Genomic DNA, 18258 nt, shown 5'->3' with positions numbered 1-18258 from the left:
TTAACCTGATAATCCAATATTCACTGAAAATCTACCGTAAAACAAAAAAGCACTTCTCTTGCCCCAAATGGCATACACAGACACTAATCTTCCACAACCAATTTCAAGGCCACCAACATCCCTCTCACCCAGGTCTGATAAAAGCACTAAAGTGTTAGAAAACACATTTGAAAACTTTGGGCTTTGCCACATTTTATTCCTAGGAATTAATACACTCTGTTCCTTCCTCTCTCAGTCTTATCTTTCTATCTTCTATATACCACTTTTTAGCAAACTAACTACTTAACTTGAAACAAGTGGCAAAATTATATACCATCCTCCAGAAGACTTCATACGTCCCTCACCAAATAAAATCCATTCCTTCTTCTTTCCCCTTCCATCATTACAAATATAATTACTGCATTTCATCTAATAACATTAGCTCACAACACTTCCAGGTCTGATTTGTCTAGCAAGCATACCAAATTCCTCATAAACACTGAGCCATGATCTTAAATTTAAGCCCATACTGCAAGCTCTTCACAGATAATGCCCAGGAAATGTTTATTCACACTTTCTGGGAATATTCTCATCCTGTGACCAGCCATTTTTATATTTTTACCAGCTATGTTCTGTGTAAGGTTCCTTTTCTCCTTCAAATGTACCTTTACCTGGATGTTTCTAATTTATTCTTAGCATGTTTTGTCTTTAGCGATACTGTGTGAAATTTTTATTATGGAATATTGAGTCTTTTATATGGCATTACATAAAAAAATAACCTTTATCAACAATACAACTGCAGAGCTGCAATTACCTTACCACCTTTTTGCAATTTGATTGTTCTGTGCTTTCTTTACTAATATACTGTTAGTAACGTATATATGACTTTATTTTGATGTTCTTTATTATGTTTTTTTCCTTTATGATATGAAGAATATATTTCATTACAAAACAGAATAAAGGAATGGGTATGGCTTTTTTGAGCACAAAAGAAAAGAAACTGTTGTCTACTTGTCATATGAAAAGCTTAAACATCTGAAAATTAGCAATTTATAATTCCAGTTTATTATTTTTGTTATTCTCTACATGAAAATCACAAGTTACTTTCCTCTCATTGTAGATGAGCTTAGTTTAATTCTGGTCTAGCAATTTCCAGCTTTCATTTAGCATTAAAAAGCTGTACAGATTTTGCTAGTCCCACTCTATTGTTGCTTCTGTCGAAGATGCTGTAGTATTCCCGTAGGAAGACTTCTCCCAGAGTCCACAACGAGTCACTCTCCAGGGCACTCATGCACATTTCCCCATTGATCTGCCAAGCAGAATAAAAGTATCAGCTCCCATTTGTTTTATTTCTCTATTTCATCATTTTTTTTGACATTGTGATCTGTAGCAAGAATAGAGAGCAGGTTGAGGAGACTCTGGAGAGGTGGAGATATGCTCTAGAGATGAGAAGAATGAAGGTTGGTAGGGACAAGACAGAATTAATATGTGTGAATGAGAGGGAGGTCAGTGGAATGGTGAGGTTGCAGGGAGCAGAACTGGCAAAGGTGGACAAGTTTAAATACTTGGGATCAACAGTACAGAGTGATAGGGATTGTGGAAGAGGTAAAAAAAGAGTGCAGGCAGGGTGGAATGGGTGTAGAAGAGTATCAGGAGTAATTTGAGAAAGAAGGTTATTAGCAAGAGTGAAAGGGAAGAAATACAGGACGGTAGTGAGACCAGCTATGTTATATGGGTTGGAGATGGTGAAACTGACCAAAAAACAGGAGACAGAGCTGGAGGTGGCAGAGTTAAAGATGCTAAGATTTGCACTGGGTGTGACGAGGAAGGATAGGATTAGAAATGAGTACATTAGAGTGTCAGCTCAGGTTGGAAGGTTGAGAGACAAAGTCAGAGAGGCAAGATTGTGTTGGTTTGGACATATGCAGAGGAGAGATGGTATATTGGGAAAATGATGCTAAAGATAGAGCTGCGAGGAAAAAGGAAAAGAGGAAGGCCTAAGAGGAGGATTATGGATGTGGTGAGAGAGGACATGCAGGTGATGGATGTGTCAGAGCAAGAAGTAGAGGACAGGGTTTATGGAAAAAGATGATCTGCTGTGGCGATCCCTAACGGGAGCAGCGGAAAGAAGAAGTAAATCAACGTGCCTGTAACCATAATTGTATCGGGCATTTTAACTCACCGGCTGGGTATAGGCATAGGGAGCTAAGATGAAATCCACTCCACTGATTGTGATCACCAAGTCAGGCATCTTGAAAAGATCACCACAATTCACTACATACTATAAAAACATAAGAACAAAGAAAGATTGCAGGATTAGAAAGGTTGACATCTTGAGCACAACCTCTTCTTGTGACTACCAAAGGTCACTATCTAGCCATCCCTTTTTTAACCTGTTTTGCTAATTACAACACCTTGTAGTGTTTATTCTGGTAACAACAGATTTATACATTTATAAGGTCAGCATACAGTGAAATATTTACTCGTGTGTGCTAATCAGCATACAACATGTTGCCAATCCTGGGCTCCAAGATTAGTGAGTATACCTACGTACCTTATCTTGAAACTTCTTGCATCCTTTCCTGAAAAATCCCAGAACACATTTGTCTTAACTTAGCAGCAGCAATTTATATACTAAATGTGGTAAATCATTCTATTATATGTGTATCAACCCCTAATTTATTCATATTCAGCTAGCGACTTACAGTTCACATACTATTTTGAAAAATTAACACTTAAATTGTTTCAATGCAGATTGTGAATGACAAAGGTCACTAGAAAAGTGGCGGTTTTAAACTTTTTGTGGAAGAAAGCAATGAATTTTACTCCCCAAAATCTCATACACTTCTGTGTTTACCTGTTTTTTTTCCACAGTTGCATACATGTAAATTCAATTCTGTTTCTGCCTCTCATTCATATTACTGCAGAGGTGCAGTGCATTTTTTAAAAATGTGACATGCTGAATATTTTCCAAACAAAGGCACGCCAAAATGCACCAATGTCCACTTTACTGTGTTTTCTCCACAGGACAACTCATTGTACGTAAGACTGCAATCCTTCTTTCCTTTTGCTAGATTTCTGCAGATAACGGCTCTTACGCTACACACACTGAAGAGCTTTGAGTTTGTGTTTGATGCATCTTCTGGATTGTGATTGCCAAGACTATTACTATAATTGGCAAAGTGGGCATTGTGTTACCAGCACAAACACAACACATATCTCACAGCTACAAAAATTTCTATAGCCAGACAGGAAATGAGGCCAGCTATTTTTTTTTTCACTAGCGACTTTTATTTAAACAATGAATGACACAAGCTGATTTAAAGAGTGAAAACACTTCCAGACAGGAAATAGTCACCTTTTTTCTTGTGTCTTGTTCTTCTTCTTCAATGTTTTGGATTTTGAAGGAAGCGAAATGTCATTTGTTTCACAAATTTTTGTGAAAGACAAAATACAGATTCACTGCTAATTCAATTTTACATGAATCAGCTCATCAATTTCTGAATTCAACCAATTAATTTAACAATCTTTGAGATGTGAGCGTGCGGTATAGTAGGTCTGTAGCCCCAAACGAATGGCCAGTTTTAAAAAATAATCCACTGGCCTTGTCAGTCTCTGTGGGCATGCTTGTGTAGCTGCGGGAAGATGATGAGGTAATTGGGGAGAGATGCACCTGCATGTGTAGGTGCAATCATTCTCAATTGCTTCATTAGCTCCCTGTGGTGCATGATTGAGACACTGTGCCCACAGACACATATAAGTACAGGCTGGCACAAAAGATCAGAAGAAAAAGAACAAGCAAGAAAGAGAGCAGATGTTAAAGGAAGTCGAAGGATGCAGGAGGCACAGAGAGCCATGGCAGGAGCGAGAGAGAGCAGGCTCGTTGGTAAATGCAAGCAGCTGGGAGTAGAACCCTGGAAGGATGTTTGGCCAATACTTGGTGGGGGCAGGATGTTTGGCCAGTACTTGGTGGGGGTGAGCGGTTCTGAGGAGTTGGAGTGACCAGGAGTAAGGACGCCTCGCTGCATAAGGCAGAGAAGGCAGCAGGAGTCACGGAGGCTTGGGATGGAAAGCCCCAGTGTGAGTGCCCTGGTTGCTGGGGACCCGAGTCTTGGTCCGGCAAGTGAGCTGTACGCAACCAGGGGACAGAAGGCTACCCGACCAGGATGAAAGTCAGCTGCACCTGCAGATAGGGCAACTCCCCTGTTCGCAAGGCCTGTATGGGAAAAGCAGGGGAGCCACCAGTTAAAAGGAGAAGGCACCGGGTTTTTAAAAAAGGGACTGCTTCCAGCCTATTGATTTTAACCTCGTTTTAATGGGAATATTTATTGGATTTTTAACCTCCACCCATTTCACATTTTTATTGATTATTTATTTATTAACTTCAAAGCACTGCACTTTTGACACTGTTTTTGGTTTTGATTTATTTTTTAATAAAAGCACTGAACACTTTTTACACCATCCCTTTGCTCAGGGTGATTTGTCCTCATTGCACAGCTCATCCGGTTACATTACTGACGGTGTTGGGTTGAAGAGCTCCTAAAACAAGAAGAGGGAGCATGGAGCAGGACCAGCACCATTACAGAGGGGAAAACCTGCATGGACACAAAAACCTCACAGACACATTGACTGGTCTGGGATTTGAATCCAAGTCTGTGCAGTGATAAAGAAGGGGCATTATCTACTGCCCAACACAGCCAATAGTTTTGCAATACTATATTTTATATTACTAACTGACTGACTTCTTTTTTTTTATAAATTGTTATATTAACCTGAGCCATTGTTATATACAGAGGAGAGATTGTTTGCTGCCTTCAAAACTGTCACCCTAATATTTACCCCTACAGATATCCCTATCTGCATCTGTGTCACTTCTGATCACTTAAAGTCAGAATGCATTTTTCTTGCATGGTTCTTATTTTGCAAAAATATTAAGTTAAGGGGTTTATTGCAGAGTCTGAGAGCTCCTGAACTCACTTTTTCTTCATCCTTACCGACTTGAATCAAGAGGGTAACATAGAGTAAGTCTCTATGCCTCTGTCAGGTCCTGACATAACATGTCTGGGGAGGTTTCAAGCTTATTGTCAGCTAACATTCACCTATTTAAAGTATCTGATCTAAATCAGGATTGTAAGCAGACAAATACCTGTTCTAGTAACATGGGGTCAAGGAAGGAATCATCCCTGAGCAGGGAACCAACTCAACCCAGGTACAAAATGAACAGTAAAACACTGGGTCAATACTGAGCTACCTGTCAGGCTAATGTACAGTACATGTCCTTTGCAATGTGGGAGGAAAATATAGTTTCCAGGGGAAATACTCACAGAGAGTCTGCTAATGACTTTTATCTAAAACAGTAAATAGATAGATAGATAGATAGATAGATAGATAGATAGATAGATAGATAGATAGATAGATAGATAGATAGATAGATAGATAGATAGATAGATAGATAATATTATGTAATACTTGACATACATATAGCATTTAAAATTGCTATAGGGTAAATTTATGAACAGATTTACATAACAGCTCCAGTGAGGTGCACATGTTACATCTTAAAAATATAAATTCATCAGTTTCATTAATTACAATGATCATGGACAAAACACTCTGACTATAAATTAAGCAGATGAGACATTACCAGGCCAGAATTCTCCAGGGAAAATCCTGAAAGCCTCTGAATGTTTGAAATTGCATCTTCTGGGCCAGTTACTGCATACGTTCCAGTGTCAATGATGGCCTGACAGCCATCCCTACATGCAACCACTTCCCCATTAATTTTCACACTGTGAGAAACAGACAAAATTAATAAACCATAAGAGCAAGAAAATATATATATATATATATTTGTAGCAAACAGTGTGACCAATGATGTAACCAAAATCTTATGTGTCAGAGCAAAGGTCACCACAAGGTTACAAGAGAAGACCTGCCTGTCCAGCTGGATTTGCCAGTAGGTTTCACTTGTTACAGGTGTCCAGTGGATGGGCCCCTGGAAGTGAGTTGTATCAATTCCACCAAAAGTGAGCACAGCTGGTGGGCCAGCAAATGGAAACCTATGAAAAAAAGAGCATTTATATGCTACATTTTCTATGCACTGTTAGTTAAATTTGAAAATAATAATTAAGAGTGCCTGGAGCTACTAAATATTTAGCACATGCATGTAAACGTTCACTGTACTCTGTACACGTGACAGTAATGACCCTATAAAACTAAATAACCCTATAGAACTAACATGAAAGTACTAGAAGCATCCACTCGCCAAGTTGTAATTCATAATTAATGGTGTTTTTGTTGACTAATGCATAATGATTTAATGTTCTGCATGACAGTAAGATCAGATCATAGTGTTATTTTCATTAAAAATGTTAGATTCTTATATTCTTTAATTAAATCGTTGAAATATTGTCTTCTAATGTTACATACTGTATGTGTAATGAAAAAAACCACAAGGGTATTGCACATTGAAATGTTGAAAGTTAGTGCACATTCAAAGCATTCTGCAAGTGATGTCTATTTAAACCTGCTGCTTTTTCATTCAGCCACAAACTACTTGTGCTACTTTTGAAAGACTCAGTGATACTCAGTTTCCACCATATCCTTTTTTTGATGAAAGTACACAATATAAGATAAAGAACTGTTAATATTTAGATTTGGTGTTTCTGAAGAATGTCAATTAATACTTTCAAAAATCAATACTGAACTATTATCGAATATTGATACATTATACTCCAGTGCCCATTTCATTTTCTAAACTTGCTTAATCAAAATTTAAGGTTAAAAGTTACCAGAGTTTACACCAGCAGTACTGACAACAAGACAGGAAAGAACCCTGGACAGGACGTTAGTCTACCATTGGGTGTAGTCACCCTCACACCATTACAACATATAGCCAGCAGTCGATCTAACTTGACAATGTTTGTGATTTGCATGGAAAAGGTGAAAATATGCACGGACAGGAAGAGAATAGTCCAACAGAAAACAAAGTAAAAACAGGCCAGAGTTCAAATCTAATCTATAGAATGCCAGAGCAGCTAGTAAACGCCAGATAGGAAGGGAACAATGTTTCTGATTTTAGAGGTTTACTCAAAAGTATATACACACTTAAAAATAAAAGTTGAGAAAGTGGTTCTTTAGTGTAATGCCATAAGGGAACTATTTTTGGTTTTCAAATAAACCCTCCATATGAAAGTTCCTAAAAGAACCTTTATTTATTTAGCTCCATAACAGATTCAATAAATAACCATCTATTTATATAAAATCCCTATGTGCGTCCAGGTGTCCGTGTGTGGGTGTCTTCTGGTGAAGTGCTCATGCGCGGGGCACGGTGCGATGCGCGATATTACTGTCAGAGAAAGTTAGAGGCGTTTTACGGAAATACAAACCAGTATTACTGCGAGAGGAAACTAAATGGACACAATACAGTGACGCATATTACAACCACATACGAGCCAGTATTACTGTCAGAGGAGATTAAAGGCATATTACCGACGCACACGCCTGTATTACTGCCAGAGAAAATTAAAGGTATATTACGGATGTACAAGCCAGCGGACGTACAAGACGGCATCCTTCAATAAGGGCGCACGCAAAAAAGCGAGCCTCAAAAGGGCGACCTCAATTGGGCGCAGCGAATAAAGGCGCGCGTAAATAACGATCTGCACCTTTGTTGCTCTTCACATATTCCAGAGCCATTTGAACTAAATTATCTACGAACGCCTTTATTCGCCGCGCTCAATTGAGGTTGCCCTTTTGAAGCTCGCCTTTTTGTGCACGCCCTTATTGAATAGAGCCGTACAAGACAGTATTACTGTCACAGAAAATTAAAGACACACAATACACAGCGGCAGCCCACGAAGAACGGTCAGCTCAGCAAGTAAACATCAACAAAAGAAAGGCTGAAAGAAAGAAAAATACGACCAACAAAAAGAATGAGGTCAAAGTCCCTTGCCATTTAATATAGACTGTTCCTACTAATGTTTATGCACTACTGTTCTAGCGCCTGTTATTGTAACGGGCTAAATGACTAGTGAATATATAATAGGTTTATGAAACATCAATGGGTTCATCACTCAAAAGGTCTCTTGCTGCATAGAATAACACAGGCTGTTGTATCCTGCCAGGTAGCCAACTATACATTAAAGGTTTCTTTGTTGTCCACCTATACAGAATCATCTCACAGCCTATTTCAGGTACAAATAGCCTTACTCATAATAAATTGGTTCTTTGTCCACCAGAGGAGCTACAAGGAGTCACACAACCCACTAGAGTGCCATTTTAGAACTATTATTTTTAAGAATCTACATAAAGAGGACCATGGTAAGAAAGAGATGTTAACAAAAAGAGGCTGAAAGCTAAGAGGACTCCTCCTAGTCAACAGAAGCTGAAGAAGTCAATTTCTAATGATTTCCATGTTTCAGGAAATATGATTAATATGTCATGACCTGCTTAAATAAAAAGAGAAGATGTCCTGAGGCACCAGATGTCGATTGCACATGTTATCAAACACTGGTGTAGATCCAGAAGAAGAAATCGAAGGATATGCAAGCCCCAAGATGCCATCAAATGGAGAGTAATAATAAGCAAATCCAGGTTCTGACGTACTCAGTCCAAATTCTTGCTCAGTCACAACAATATCTGACACCTGCAAGCAGAAGATGTTGATGTTATTGTAGAAATCAGTAAGGTGTTTTCAAAAGCACCAGGCTAAAATAATCAGGTAGTGGACTTTTTTTGCACAATAAACTACATTAAAATGAATGCAGTTAAATTTATGCAATCTTGTTCTTGTTTATAGAATTTAATGATTTTATTAAACCTTTCCCCACTAAACTGAACTAAAGTAACATTACCTTCTAAAGCCTGTGTTAATTATCAAACTACAGCCACAGGGGATGCACAAACCAGTGTGTCTCTTCATGCCGGTCTCAAGCCCGGATAAATGGGGAGGGTTATGTCAGGAAGGGCATTCGGTGTAAAATTTTGCCAAATCAATATGCAGACAACAGTACAAATTTCCATACCGGATCGGTTGAGCCCCGGGTTAACAACGACCACCACCAGTACTGTTAGCCAACAGGGTGCTGGCAGAAATTGGGCTACTGTTGGCCGAAGAAGAAAAAGGAGAAGAAGAGGGAGGAGACGTGTCCGTAGGCAGGAGTAGAGGAGGAAAGTAAAGAGGGTGGAACTGAGGGTAGGAACTTTTAACGTTGGCAGTATGACTGGTAAGGGGAGAGAGTTAGCAGATATGATGGAGAGAAGGAAGGATGATATATTGCGCGTGCAAGAGACTAAATGGAAGGGGAGTAAGGCCAGGTGGATTGGAGGTGAATTCAAATTGTTCTATCATGGTGTGGATGGGAGGAGAAATGGGGTAGGAGTTATTCTGAAGGAACAGTATGTCAAGAGTGTTTTGGAGGTGAAAAGAGTGTCAAGCAGAGTAATGATTATGAAGCTGGAAATTGGAGGAGTGATGATGAATGTTGTTAGTGCATATGCACCGCAAGTTGAGTGTGCAATGGGTGAGAAAGAAGATTTTTGGAGTGAGTTGGATGAAGTGATGAACAGTGTACCCAAGGGACAGAAAGTGGTGATTGGAGTGGATTTCAATGGGCATGTTGGTGAAGGGAATAATGGAGACGAGGAGGTGATGGGTAGGTATGGTGTCATGGATTGTAGTTAAGCAGCATAGGATGGTGGTCTGTAGGATGATGTTGGAGATCAAGAAGAGGAAGAGAGTGAGGGCAGAGCCAAGGATCAAATGGTGGAAGTTGAAAAAGGAAGACTGCAAGGTTGAGTTTAGGGAGGAGGTGAGACAGGCACTGGGTGGCAGTGAAGAGTTACCAGACAGCTGGGAAACTACAGCAGATGTAGTAAGGGTGACAGCAAGAAGGGTGCTTGGCGTGACATCTGGAAAGATGAAAGAGGAAAAGGAAACCTGGTGGTGGAATGAGGAAATACAGGAGAGTATACAGAGGAAGAGGATGGCAAAGAAGAATTGGGATAGTCAGAGAGATGCAGAAAGTAGACAAGAGTATAAGGAGATAAGGCGCAAGGTGAAGAGAGAGGTGGCGAAGGCTAATGAAAAGGCGTATGATGAGTTGTATGAGAGGCTGGACACTAAGGAGGGAGAAAAGGACCTGTACCGATTGGCTAGACAGAGGGACTGAGTTGGGAAAGATGTGCAGCAGATTAGGGTGATAAACGATAAAGATGGAAATGTACTCACAAGCGAGGAGAGTGTGTTGAGCAGATGGAAAGAGTACTTTGAGAGGCTGATGAATGAAGAGAACGAGAGAGAGAAAAGGTTGGATGATGTGGCGATAGTGAATCAGGAAATGCAACGGATTAGTAAGGAAGAAGTAAGGACAGCTATGAAGAGGATGAAAAATGGAAAGGCCATTGGTCCAGATGACATACCTATGGAAGCATGGAGGTGTTTAGGAGAGATGGCAGTGGAGTTTTTAACCAGATTGTTTAGTGGAATCTTGGAATGGAATGGAGAAGAAGCATACTGATGCCGATATTTAAGAATAAGGGGGATGTGCAGGACTGCAGTAACTACAGAGAAATAAAATTGATGAGCCACAGCATGAAGTTATGGGAAACAGTAGTGGAAGCTAGGTTAAGAAGTAAGGTGATGATTAGTGAGCAGCAGTATGGTTTCATGCCAAGAAAGAGCACCACAGATGCAATGTTTGCTCTAAGGATGTTGATGGAGAAGTTTAGAGAAGGCCAGAAGGCATTGTGTCGTTGTGGACCTGGAGAAAGCATATGACAGGGTGTCTCGAGAGGAGCTGTGGTATTGTATGAAGAAGTCGGGAGTGACAGAGAAGTACATTAACAGTTATACAGGATATGTACAAGGGAAGTGTGACAGTGGTGAGGTCTGTGGTAGGAGTGACAGATGTATTCAAGTTGGAGGTGGGATTACATCAGGGATCGGCTCTGAGCCCTTTCTTATTTGCCATGGTGATGGTCAGGTTGACAGACGAGATTAGACAGGAGTCCCTGTGGACTGTGATCTGTAGTGATAGTAGGGAGCAGGTTGAGGAGACCCTATGCTCTAGATAGGAGAGGAATGAAGGTCAGTAGGAACAAGACAGAATACATGTGTGTAAATGAGAGGGAGGTCAGTGGAATGGTGAGGATGCAGGGAGTAGAGTTGGCAAAGGTGGATGAGTTTAAATACTTGGGATCAACAGTACAGAATAATGAGGATTGTGGAAGAGAGGTGAAAAAGAGAGTACAGGCAGGGTGAAATGGGTGGATAAGAGTGTCAGGAGTAATCTGTAACAGACGGGTATCAGCAAGAGTGAAATGGAAGGTCTACAGGACGGTAGTGAGACCAGCTATGTTATATTTGTTGGAGATGGTGGCACTGATCAGAAAGCAGGACACAGAGTTGGAGGTAGCAGAGTTAAAGATGCTAAGATTTGCACTGGGTGTGACGAGGATGGATAGGATTAGAAATTAGTACATTAGAGGGTCAGCTCAAAGTGGACGGTTGGGAGACAAAGTCAGAGAGGTGAGATTGCGTTGGTGCTGGGTATATTGGGAGAAGGATGCTAAGGATAGAGCTCCCAGGGAAGAGGACAAGAGGAAGGCCTAAACGAAGGTTTATGGATGTGGTGAGATAGGACATGCAGGTGATGGGTGTAACAGAGCAAGATGCAGAGGACAGAAAGATATGGAAGAAGATGATCCGCTGTGGCAACCCCTAACGGGAGTAGCCGATAGAAGAAGATGAAGTGACTTAAAAAAAAATTCTTCAATCTGCTCAGTTAACTTCAAGGTCATATGGGCCTGTAGCCCTAGGCAACAACTAGAACTTGGAAGGGTGTCAAAAAATCTCTGGACCTAATCATGTACACAACCACACTCACATCTGGCCAGTTTAAATAGCCAGCTAGCCTAACATGCATGACTTTTGGATGTGGAAGAAAAACCTGACTACCTGGATAATGACACATACAAACTGCATACAGACAACAAATGGGACCCTGATTTGAAGTTAGGATGCTGGATTTCTGAGACATCATATGACAAGCCAACCTATCATTTAGAGATTTCTTGATGATGATTTAAACAGATACCATCGAATGAAGCACTGGATAACTCAGCTGCTGTATCTTGCATGTATATAGTTTTATTTCATAACTGCTTTTACATCACTTAGAGTTCTGGGCTTAATTCCTACTTTAATTAAATGTCTAAAACTGGTGCCACTGGAATAGGCTTTGTCATCTATGATCTTGACCTGTATTAAGCAGCCTCTATAGACAAATGGATACACTGTGTTGTGCACATTAGCATAGTGAGTCTCTTATGCAGACTTATTTCACAGTAATACAACAGTGTAAGAGCAGAGTGGATACTTTATTTATTCTATTCCCTGTTTTCCTCCTTAGAGTGGAAGAATAGCAGACAGAAGGCCCAAAATGTCACACCCTCTACAAACCCTTCTTCTTCAGGTCTCCCAATATTAAGACACTGGCAACCCAAGAACAGCTGCCTTTAATAACCAGATGATATTGAGCCAACAACATGGTACTGTAATTTTTAAATTACAGAGAGAGCAATAAAAATCTCCATTGTGCTGAAATATACCAACTACTTCTTTTGTAGAATTTCTTTTTTTTTTTGCAAAACATTGCATTAGTCAGGAATCTTCAGGCTGGTGCCCCAAACTGTTTTTGTCTCCCTTGTCCTTACAGTTTGAAATGGTCAGCCAGCATAGGCCAGTCCACTATCCAGACCAGTTTGCCCCAACATGAATTCTTATAAGATATATTTTATACTAGCTGTCCCCTGTGGAATAGTGAAACAGGACAAACTTTAAAAATCAATAAACAAACAGGTATTGCTAGCTAAATGGAGGCAAGGTATAGTCCAACATGTGGTGAGCGGTAGAGCAACTTGAATGGAGGCTGGCGCATGAGTGTGGAGAGCCCCACCCCCATCCCCTCGGCCTGCAGCTTTTCTCTTGGATTAATAAATCGATACCACAAGCGAACTATGAAACTTAGCACAATGAAAGTCGCAAAATCAACCAGAATGATCAAGCAAATTATAGAAAAAAACTTGATCTAAATCCGTTAAGTAGTCCTCTCGTGAAAAGTGGACAAACAGGCAGACGATGGATTTTATATATATACTAGCCATCCCACGCCGCTCCACCAACATAGTAGTGAAACAGAACAAACTTTAAAAATCAATAAACAAACAGGTATCGCTAGCTAAGCAGAGGCAAGGTACCAAGGTTATTATAGGTTTGCCTTTTTATATTAGTTTTTATTTCTATATTTTTTCTGACCTTACTTGGAAATTCAGTTTAGTTTTAGTTTTCCTTCATTGTGTATTTTTAGTTTTAATTTAGTTTTTATTTCACAAAGACATTTCTATTTTATTTTTATATATATTAGTTTCAGTTTTAGTTTTAGTAATTATGGCATGGAGCGCCTACGGAGTTAGTTTTGTGTCACAATCAGACAGAACTGTACACTTAACAGATTTGGATATGAGTTTAATGTTAGTGGAAGCTTACTACACTGCCTGGTTTACTATCTGGTTTTGTTTTTGTCTGATAAAAACAAGCATAATCAAAGCTAGACACTGAATATGAACAATTTTACACAATTTTATCATTTTTAAAATATTTTCTCATGAAAATCACAGGGGCTTAGGAAGAACAGGGCTCTTAGACTTGAATGAGTGTGCAGACCCCACCTAGCTGTATTGAGGGAAACAAAGAACAACAAGCATGTAGTGTCAAGGTTAGGGGCAGTGAGACTTGAATAGACCACCGTAAAGGACAGTAAACCCATAATGAGCAGAGCAAGAGCAGGTAATAGGAGTACAGACAGACATAAAACAACAGAGATCTCAGAGAATCTGAGATTAAGAACAACATATACATTATCTAAACCAGTTTATCCACAGTAGGATTGCAGGAAATCTGGTGTCTACCTCAGCAGGTTTGGATGCAAGGCATGAAAAATCCCTGGTATGCAATATGTATGATAAGGCTGATGTTAAGAACAAAAAGAATATGATATTTCAACTATCTATTTTGAGAGATAGAGAAAAACATTGAAAAAAGGGAGACAAATATTTTAAAATATAATTCTACTAATGGATTACTTTCACAATATCAGGTATTTTGAGTTGTGAATATGAACTGAAAAAGATAAATTAATAAATATGGAATAAATACAAAAACCCATTAGTATGTTTAGTTTTTCATCACTTGTCAGACTGTCTACCTTTGTTTGTATCACTTTGTTGTTAAACAATGTTTTTAAAGCAAAAGTGACTGGTCAGCAACAATATGCTGATCTTGTATGATGACCTAGTCAGTCTCTCGATCAGTGCTGTTTTATTTTCAAAAACCGGGACTGCTCTCCCCTCAATTTTCTTGTATACTCAGATATGGGGATGGACATTTGAGGACTAAACCTCAAGACAATGATTATATTTTTATATTATGTACATTATGTACCATCAACAACAAATCAAATTAATAATATATTGAACAATTATTATTTATAATTATTATTTGTGAATTTCCCCCTGGGATTAATAAAGTATCTATCTATCTATCTATCTATCTATCTATCTATCTATCTATCTATCTATCTATCTATCTATCTATCTATCTATCTATCTATCTATCTATCTATCTATCTATCTAAAAGTAAAGTGGAACAAATCGGACTCTGCAGCTGTATAAATAAAAAAAAATCGAGTATGTGTTCAGGTAAAGTACCACTTCCGGGTGATAGATTTGGCCCAAAAGTTAACACAGATCTATAATTGTGGTGTAACAACCACATGCCGAATTTCATCCATCTATCTAGTTGCGTTTTTGAGTTATCGTGTTTATGCACAAACAGACACACACACGCATACACACACACACACAATTCCAAAAAACAATATTGTTGGACACTGGTTAGTCTAAAACGTCAAGATTCATCAAAATATCTTGGTCGAATTTTTTCATGATTACTATACTTTGTCTATACTTCGTATATGAGAAAGTAAAAACGATTTCTCCAGTGCGAAGTGGCAGGTGAATTGCTATCAACAAATAGCAGACACCTGAGAAATAAACTGTAACGTTACTCACTCGTGATTTTTCTGTTCATATGGTAAATGTTTTGTTGACAAGCACATTCTGATTTCAGCCGTTTGAATTACATCTTGATATACAACAAGCACAAAGAAAGGCGGCACGCAAATCGCTTTCTATTTCTCACACTTTACGCACCCCACTCAGCTTGCTCTGTCACAGCAAATGCTGTGTGAACATCCGTCACCAGCCGCCGTTCACTGGATGAATATATGCAGGCGGCTCGTGGTGGATGACTTTCTGTTTAAGAGTTAAAACTTCATTCAAAAACGAAAACTAAATATATTTTAGTAAATTATTATTTTGTTTCAGTTAGTCTTTCCAGCTACTTTAATAGTTTCGTTTAGTTTTAGTTTTTCATTTCGGTTTTGTTAATTATTTTATTTCAGTTTACGAAAATGTTTTTTTAATAATAGTTTCAGTTTTGATTTTAGTTTTCGTTAACTATAATAACCTTGCAAGGTACGCTCCAAAATGTGGCCAAAGGTATACCGATTCGAACTGGAGGCTGGTGCGTGAGTGAGGAGGCCCCACCCAGCTCCCCACTCCAGATGTCACGCTTTCCCCTCCCCTTGGCCCTCAGCCTCTGACTCTGATTAGCGCTAATAAATCGTACCTGCAAGTGAACTGTGATTCTTTGCGCGATGAGAGAAATCACTAAATCAACCAAAATGTTCAAGCAAATTATAGAAAAAAATCTGATCTAAATTCATTAAGTAGTTCTCTCATTCACTTGCTAAGCAGAGGCAAGGTATGCTCCTAGGCTGGCGCCTGAGTGAGGAGGGCCTTGCCCGGCTCCCCACTCCTCATGTTATGCTTCCCCCACCACTCGGCCCGCAGCCTCTGACTCTGATTAGGGCGAATAATCACTCCTGCTAGAGAACTCTAATACTTAGCATGATGGCAGAAGTCGCAAAATCAACGAGAATGTTCAAGCAAATTACAGAAAAAACCCAGATCTAAATCCGTTAAGTAGTTCTCTTGTGAAAAGCAGACAGACAGACAGATGTTGGATTTTATATATATAGAGAAATGTAACTCATATAGACATTTTTAATGTTTATGTTTGCATCATTAATATTAACTAAATAAAAATTACTATTTAGCACCATATATTAATGTAAGAGTTTTAGTGCACAGCAATGTACTACGCTTTTAATTGCTTGACTGCTGCAGATCCAGATGCCAGGCTTGTTGAATACAAGACTTCTAATGGTGAATTTGATGGTTTTACATCTGCCTTTACATTCTGAATGTGCATAGACCACAGAATCAGGGGGAGACAGAGCTACATTTAGCCTAGTATTAGAGATAAATCAGCGATTTAATCAAAACTAAATTTGTTTTGCTTCACTAAAAGAATTGGGGAAATATACCCCATCTCATGACCAGTGAAAATTGTGCCATTGATCCAGGAAGAATGATAATCTGAATATATAAACCCCTGTCTCTTCCCCCATCTTAATGTCATTTGCAATCTAGTGACACAGAAGATAGTTTAAGTAGGAAGATCACAGCTTCAGCATCGCTTTCTCAGTCACTTTGTATAACAATTTCATTGCCCAACCACACTTTTGTGTAAGAATTCATCTTTTCATTTCAGCGTGGGTTGTATTTAGCTATGCTGCATTTCTAAAAGATGCACTTCCCCCTTTTATTTTCATCTGGACCCTTTTCTGTGAAATTTACTGGTCCAAAAGGGGTGTATGATGTAGCCAAACCTTTAAGGAGCAATGTCCCTATCTTTCTACTCCCCAAAAATCTATTTAAAATGGAATTTTTTTTACTGAGTTTTGTGATTATGAAATTGCATGCCAAATTTTAGCATTGAAATAGTTTCGTTCATCTCTACATATTAAAGTTGATGACATTACAGTTGCACATAACCTACAAAGCAAGATTCGAGCAAGGGCAATAACAATGGGTGTGTGTTGGCTAAGCGTGCAAAAAGGAATGCCACTGCATTGTCTATATGTGATAGTAAATCTGAAATGAACTAATTACATTACATTTTGATCAAGGATAATTCTTGTATTTAAAAAAAACAAAGCTATTGTCCAACTGAAACTGTTATTACATTCACAATACCAATCAAGACTCATATGCCTTTTATGGTATTTTGTGTACACCATAAGAAAAATACAGAGGAAATGATGAAAGAAAGCTACATTGTAATGAAACAAAAATGACGCAAGACTTTTCTTACAGTGCATGTCAAGTTCCTCTTGTTCAGAAAATAGTAGAAGGAGAATGACTAAGGATGGTATGCTTGAGTGAATAAAAGGCTTTACTGTTTGTTGTTTTTAGACATTCAAATCCATTGTGTGGGGAAGCAGTTGTAATTTTAAGGCCTGATGATAATGCAGATTCATGATATGTAGCAATTTATTATAAAATTTGAGTGAATTACCTTTAAATCATCGTTATAACACCCCCAATTATTTCCATCCCCCATCCTGGGCACCCCATTGCGGGTCCATGCATATATCTGTTATAGCTTTGCAATTACATGCATCAGCCTTGATAAAGTTTTACTTTACATGTACTGTAATATTTTGATGGCTAAATATTAAGCTTTCAATTCACCAACTGTGTTATTTTAGTTCCATGTTAGCTGCATTTAGTGGCACGGTAAGCTTCGGAAATGTATTTTTTTAATTTTTTATCAATATGTGTTTTATTTATTTATTTTTTGTCCTTTTGTTAGACTTAACATTATATTCAGCACTGTGTGTTTTTGTATATGTTAGCCTGTGCACTTATGACTGCCAACTTAGGAATTATTGATAGAGGCAACCTCTGCTTGGCTTTGAGCTTTTTCAGCAGTAGAATGAACCTGCAGTGTTGAATTGTGTAGAATGAGTTTCTCTTTTGCGCTTTTCTCTTGCATGTGCACTTTCAAGTATATCTGTTGCAAATCAAAACATAAGGTAGACCTTATCTGTACAAATCTCATGCATTGGCCCCCCATGTGAAAACCCAATGCCTTTGTTAAATTTCTTCTGCCTCAAACTACAAACAGACGGACATTTTAACCCCAAAAATGTGTACTTGGTCTTGTTTGGGAAACACATGAAAAAATGGAGGAGGGGATGGTAAAGTGACAAGCTGGTTAATGTTGGTAAAAGAAAGCTTCAGGGATC

At 38.8% G+C, this 18258-nt stretch overlaps 1 protein-coding gene across 1 annotated transcript in view; it reads right to left on the bottom strand.

Annotated features, from left to right (window-relative positions):
• Window positions 1-1138: 1138 nt before the first annotated feature.
• Window positions 1139-18258, bottom strand: part of LOC114649307 (chymosin-like) — a 30120-nt gene continuing 13000 nt past the window's right edge. The window contains exons 5-9 of the mRNA XM_051924693.1: window positions 8427-8626; window positions 5916-6038; window positions 5624-5768; window positions 2162-2260; window positions 1139-1288 (exon numbers count right to left, since the gene is read on the bottom strand). Coding sequence (XP_051780653.1) covers window positions 1139-1288; window positions 2162-2260; window positions 5624-5768; window positions 5916-6038; window positions 8427-8626 — 717 coding nt within the window. The remainder of the gene's footprint in view (window positions 1289-2161; window positions 2261-5623; window positions 5769-5915; window positions 6039-8426; window positions 8627-18258) is intronic.

The sequence above is a fragment of the Erpetoichthys calabaricus genome, chromosome 3 (assembly GCF_900747795.2).
Source record: "Erpetoichthys calabaricus chromosome 3, fErpCal1.3, whole genome shotgun sequence".
Lineage (NCBI taxonomy): Eukaryota > Metazoa > Chordata > Cladistia > Polypteriformes > Polypteridae > Erpetoichthys > Erpetoichthys calabaricus.
This window is presented reverse-complemented; position numbering and strand designations above follow the sequence as displayed.